The sequence below is a fragment of the Vanacampus margaritifer genome, chromosome 3 (genome assembly GCF_051991255.1).
Source record: "Vanacampus margaritifer isolate UIUO_Vmar chromosome 3, RoL_Vmar_1.0, whole genome shotgun sequence".
NCBI classification, from domain to species: domain Eukaryota; kingdom Metazoa; phylum Chordata; class Actinopteri; order Syngnathiformes; family Syngnathidae; genus Vanacampus; species Vanacampus margaritifer.
In genome coordinates, this window is record NC_135434.1 from 16,117,312 (window position 1) to 16,123,548 (window position 6,237).

Genomic DNA, 6,237 nt, shown 5'->3' on the forward strand with positions numbered 1-6,237 from the left:
GTATTTCCTCTATTTTTGTCATCTCTCATCGGCCCTTTTTGGTCCCTTTCTTGCATTGTATGAGTTTTTATACATTGATTTGTGTATGAAAATGTATAGTATCGCCTCCAGAAGTTTATGTGACGTAAAAGAAAGGCAGACTACATAGAAAAAACAGACACTTTTATTAGCAGAAGCTCCTTCGGTTGCACAGGTACACAATATAATGGTCAAATGAGGAGGATATTTCGGTTGCAGTGTTGCAATAACTAACTCTTTTCTTTCAAGCACCTGTTATGTCACTACCTGTCCAGGCAACATATTTTTTGGCTAACTCAAATCCTTGGTAAGATAAGAGTGTATTGGGTGAAGAATCAATTTCTAAAAAAACATCATGTTGTATCTGTGATGCAATGCTCATTTGGGAAAAGTCATTTCTCATTGCTGTTATTAGTTGTTTAAGTTATGGCAAATGGCAGCAGATTAGTTAACACAGCTGGACTTGGAGGTGAGCCTTCAGTTCAATGGCCTTGTCAGCTGTTTGAGAGCTCAGTCAGTAGAGGAGAAATCAGTTCTCACTCCCGCAGAGAGCTAGCAGAATCTTCTCATAGTCTCCTTTAGTATCATCCTGGAAAAAGAAATACATTTTTGATTTATGGAACCAATATAGTACTTATGTGTAGATGGTGACATCTCCTGTTTTCTCACCAGAATGTCCTGGTAGAGTGTTTTGCCGTATTTCTTCTTGTACTCAGCCTTGATTAGTTTCAAATCTTTTTCGGAACGGCTCACCATGATGCGAGTAAGGATGTTTTTGCGGGTTCCGGATCCCTGAAAGAGAAAAGTAAATAGTGAAGGAAGGTCCTGAGAAGATGTTACAAAATTCTATATGAGGTGGCATTCTGTGCATACAACACCTTCATGGCCAAGTAGAGCTTCTCAGCAAAGAAAGCAGACCTGCTCCCAGCACACTTGACTAGAATGATTAAAATGAACCAAATATAATTTACATTACATTTATGACTAATGTATATTGGAGGTAAAGATGTTTAAGCATATTGTGCCTTTACCTACTGCGGTGAGACAATTCTCAATATCGCCCTTCATCTCCAGGTCAATTGCTTTAGCCACATCCACTTTGCTGTACTTTGAGTACCTCTGAAACACTGAAAAATAAGACAGAGGAGTCATGCAAGACCTGATCTAAGAGAAGAGACACTACAGAAGAAGGCAAGCGAGCTAGCTGACCTTCACGGAGATGAGAGCCGCTCCTGACGGTAAGGATCTCAATGAAAGTGGAGCAGTCTTTGCCTTTCCTCCCTTCTCCAGCCTCATACAGAGACCTGGCATCGCTGTCAATCAGCTGTTCACACACTCCCTCCGTGCGGTTGGCCTGTGAGAGAAACGTTGACACATTCTTCAAAGCAAAGTGGCTGTCAAAATGCACCGACAAAGATGAGATACAGTTGATACTGTAAATAGGTTTCATCAATTTTTTGGGGGATAATGATTCTCCTGGTATCAGTAGTAGTGGATGGTGATGGTGTAACGGTTTTAAATTCAATGTAATTGCATCACGGGAACTTTAATATATGGGAAGCTTAAAAGGAAGCCTCTTTATATAAGATGGCTTTTGGATCGAATAATGTATTCAGTAGGATGATGTCCCTGCTCGAATCCTGTTGTGCTAGTACAATGTTAATTAACGATTCTGTGCCGAGCTTCGAGGAACGTATGCGAATGGCTCATTTTGTTTCAGAAATGAATTATGAGAGACTTTACTGATTCATTATGTACTTCCGTTTTCAAATCACTGTGTTGACAAGATGCACATCCTTTATGTGTTTATGTATTTTGTTTCCATTCCCTGGATTTATATTTTCTATTGGCCTGAAATAATTAATACGCTCTTAATTAACAGTAATACCTGCACCTGTTGATAGAAAGGAGCTACGATAGGTAATGATACAGGATGACTATCAACCACCATTATGGTAATTCATTTTGAAACCTGAGATTACTGTAAATCAGCACAGAATTGCAATATATACAACAACAAAGTTTAAATTCGTCATTGTGAATGCTATGTAAATATTTGCATGTGAGGGATTAATTTTAAGAACCCCTGTTGTTGTGGCAGCTACAATTGGGGAGTGGTATGTTTCCTTAACCTAAGACTATTCTGCAGCTGTGAAAGAAAGGGTGAACAAAATCCGCCTCAAACATCCTGTAAGAAAAATAAAGAGTGAGTGCACAAGGAAATCCCACAAGATGTACCTTGCAGAGTGAAAGGAGTGCATTTCTGAAGTCTCCGCTGGTGTCAGATCTGACGTCTTCCTCCAGGTCCTTTTTGTAATCTTAACAGTCACAACACAAACATCTTCTTTAGTGTGTTTTTCTTGCGCGTCTACATATTACAGTGCACCGTCTTGTGTCTGTATGTTTTAACAATGCAATAATGACCATACTGTATACAACTAAAATGTCACACGTGCAATAACAAAATGAAATAAAATAAAATGTGGAGCACTGATTTGTGTGTTTGTCCTTCCTACTTTATAAAGTTGAGCAGATAAGTGCACTTTCTGAATAAAATCTAAGTTTGCCGCTTGACATTTGGCTACACACACCTTCCTTGTAGGCCTTCTTTATTTCCATAATCTCTTTGTTGGTTCGAGAGGCCAAAATCTCAACAAGGGTGTCCTCGTCTGTTCCCAATCCCTGAGACAGGGAATCAAATATAAAAGGGTTAATTCACGAGCAGCCTTTCACAACACATTTTATGATCCCAATGGGACAAGCCAACATGAATACATGGAAGTGGGCGGAGAACTGCAACAAATGACTGCGAGCTACGGATTTAAATCAGCGTTGACCTCCAAAGTGCAACAACAGCAGTTCCTCTTGGCTAATGAGCACGAAAGGAAGGGTGCGGAGCAATGAATTCACAAGGACCTTCATGGCCATTTTCAGCTGCTGGGCATCATATTGGGCCGGTGTTTTCAGCAAAGCCATGACCACGTCCTCCAAATCTCCCTTCAACGCCTTCTTCAGTGCTGCATCCAGAGGCTGCAACAGAATCATACAAACGGAAAATATTGAGAATTATCATGCTGTGAGTACTTTACATTAGTAAAAAAGGTTAGTAACATAACAACAACAACATGTTCTATGCAGGTATTTTTGGTTAATATTGCGTTAGTGGAATATGAGTTAAGCAGCAAAATCCAGCAGTTCTTATCAATATAGGAAGGCAGCCATTTTGTCACTTGCTGTCGAGTGAAAATTACATCTCACTTGCTCAGGTCTCAGGTAACAACCAATCACAGCTCAGCTTCAGAAAACAGGTGAGCTATGATTGGTCATTGCCCTGAGCAACATTGATGTAATCTTCGGTTGACAGCAAGCGGCAAAATGGCCGCCCCCTGAGATGGATAAAAATGGCTGGATTTTGCTGCATAACTCGTATTCCACAAATGTAATATTAATCAGAATGTCATGTTTACACTAGCGATAAAATATCATTGTCAAGAAATGTTTAAGATTCACTTCCTCTTTAAGTATTTATCTACTTTTAATAAATTACATTGAGCTTCACTCCGCTTGCTATTTTTATTTTTATTATTGCTTGCACAATGTTTTTTTCCCCCAGTTTGTCAGAGACACTTCTGCCTCAGGCACTGTCACATGACTCTGTTTCACCAGTTCAATGAAACCACTATTGACGTTTGACTCCATTTCACCAATCAAATTGAAGCAAGCAGCCACACGACCACACGCACACATAATCTCCAATAGTCACACAGAGAAGCAAAGATTTCAAAGTGACTCATTTACGTGAAGCATTGCAGAGACAATGGAGGAAACGACGACGTGCAACTCCCAGTCAGAAGAGGCCCAAGACCCCTGGCCTTACATTCAATTCATGTTTACCTTACACACTATGAAAAAGAACAGCTACTGTATGTCATGCATTGTCATCTGTATCTGCTTAAAAATGTCCACACAATTGAATGTTATTTTTATAAAGATTTAATTTAATAGTTGTTTTAGTTTAAATTATATTTTAATTTGCAAATAGTTTGATATTTTTTTTAGATGTTCATTCTCTCATTAAAAATAATAAATGAGTACGTAAGTAGTCATTACCCACCAGTTACTCAGTATTCGATTAGATTTTGACTGAATACTTACTTGAGAAATAATTTCAAGGGCTGCTTTTTACTTTTACTTGAGTCATATTATTCTAAAGTAACAGCATTTTTGCTTGCGTATAATTTCTAGCTACTCCATCCACCTGAGTTGTCACCACCCTTTCTTACCTTTCCGCTGGCGTGTTGGTAAGCGTCTTTAATCTGCTGCCTCTGCTCATTGCTCCTCTTCACCAGTATTTCAATGATGGTGTTCTCATCCACACCTGCACAAATGATATAATGTGAAATAGACACAAAATTGATGCTACAATGATAGTTTATGTCCAGCTTTTCTGTGGCTGTGAACAAGAAAAAAATGGCAGAAATTGATAGACGCTGGCCCAGGCAGAAAATGTACTTGTGAATGCCCACCAGCAGGGGGTGCTGAGTTCTACAAAAGAAGCCCCATTTTTCCCCAAGATGTCACAATTCTATAACTGGAGAAGTTGGCACAAACCTTCCTCAGAACCGTTATGCATTTTGAAATCACCTTTTGCCTTGATGGCCTGGTCCAAGACGGCTACATCGCCACTGGCGCTGAAGTTTGATGCTGCCTTCACTGTTCCCTCGTTCCTTAAGACCTGAGATACAACACAGATTAATGTTTAGTGGTTCCGTTTGGTAAATATTGACTATCATCCATTGGTCTGCATGAAGGTGCATTTTCTCTATCTTTTTACCTTTTCTGCTTTTGCACCCTATCTTTACAATGAAGTTAACTAATGTAGTCAATAATAATGAAAAAATATATGTGCTCACACTAAGCATGTTTGCATGAATCCCTAGTCCTTAACTTTTATGCTAATAAGGCCATAAATATGTTTTTTAACATAGTGAACTAGTTAGCTAGTGAACTGAACAAGAGCATAATGCAAGATGATGATGCCGGATAACCTTGTGCAACCCTTTAAGCAGGGGAATGGTGAGCAGCATTTTACTGTTTGAAGAGTTCAGTTAGGGAGGGGCTCAGATTCCTGTTCTGTTGAGTCACACACACTCACAAGACATAGAAATGCTCCTTTTTCTAAGTTTTGAGGAGTGAAAATCTCCATCCACCATTCTCCCTTTGTCTTATGTAAAACGCAGTTGCGCATACTGTCTGATTTCTCGGCCACACCCCTCTCTTCTTTAACTAAACTTATAAACTGAACACTCATTCGTTCTTCTCTCCGCTATCTTTTAATGTTCCCTCCTCTTTCCTTTTCTCTGAACTCTGCCAGGAAAACTTTCCACCCGAGCATACCACAGGAAAAGAAAAAAGGGAACAAACATGGTGGTTGGCCTTAGCAACTGGAACAGAACCACAGTGACTTACTGACTCATCGGGCATGCCCAGATAGACTGTCTGCATCATGAACTCTTTGATGAAAGACATGGTGGGGCTGGCTGCAGGACGCTGTCAAATGAAGATACAGAAGAGAGTACATTTATTTGTAGAACAGAAAGGGTACAACAGTCTGTAGGGTCATTGTAAAATCCGGAGGAAAAGACATAGTGAGAGGCAATATGGAGTAACAATCTCTCAAATGTATTTTTCACATATGTGAGCATAAGCTATGATCATTTACTGATGTGGTTTTCCATGATGGCAATAATGTGGAGGCTGCCTGGCCACACCCACGTTTACCACTAACACGGATGCATGTCTACGGCTGTGTATGTATCAGACATGTCGTGCATTATTCATGGATTTCACATTTGTCTGCGTAATCACAACCACTTTCTAGTCCTTATATACACGCAGCGGTGTAAAACTGGCGTCATTCCGGCCACACCCACATCAACTGTACTAATAAGCGAAAGAAAGAGAACTTGAATCCGGTACAACAAGCAAAAAGCTTTCCTGTATTTAAAAGTCACAGAGAGAAGCTAGACAACATTCTTGAGATTGTTTATGTAAGCAACGTGACTTACCGTGTGTAGTAGAGACGTTTATGTGGGAGTGAGCTTTGCAGGGGCGGTGGACAGGCAGAGGGAGTTCATTTATACTCGTGACAAACTCCACCTAGAACCGAGCCCGGCCCACACTCCCTTCCTTTGGACTTTAACACCGCCTGCCTGCCAT

At 40.1% G+C, this 6,237-nt stretch overlaps 1 protein-coding gene across 1 annotated transcript; it reads right to left on the reverse strand.

The window, feature by feature from the left end:
* Positions 1–145: 145 nt before the first annotated feature.
* On the reverse strand, positions 146–6,237 carry anxa1a (annexin A1a). Its single transcript, XM_077562046.1, has 12 exons — positions 6,087–6,237; positions 5,488–5,568; positions 4,663–4,753; positions 4,302–4,396; positions 2,935–3,048; positions 2,610–2,700; positions 2,257–2,336; positions 1,228–1,372; positions 1,050–1,145; positions 897–955; positions 688–810; positions 146–607 (listed from the first exon to the last, which is right to left on the reverse strand). The coding sequence occupies exons 2-12, from the start codon at positions 5,545–5,547 to the stop codon at positions 548–550; spliced, it is 1,014 nt and encodes a 337-aa protein (XP_077418172.1). The 5' UTR covers positions 5,548–5,568; positions 6,087–6,237; the 3' UTR covers positions 146–547.

Bases quoted from the DNA above. Each gene is read 5' to 3' on its own strand.
- anxa1a (XM_077562046.1), bottom strand. From the start codon at position 5,547: ATGTCTTTCATCAAAGAGTTCATGATGCAGACAGTCTATCTGGGCATG. The intron at 4,754-5,487 runs GTAAGTCACTGT...GTTGTATCTCAG, and splicing joins TGGGCATGCCCGATGAGTCA to GTCTTAAGGAACGAGGGAAC. The intron at 1,146-1,227 runs GTCAGCTAGCTC...CTTATTTTTCAG, and splicing joins CGGCTCTCATCTCCGTGAAG to TGTTTCAGAGGTACTCAAAG.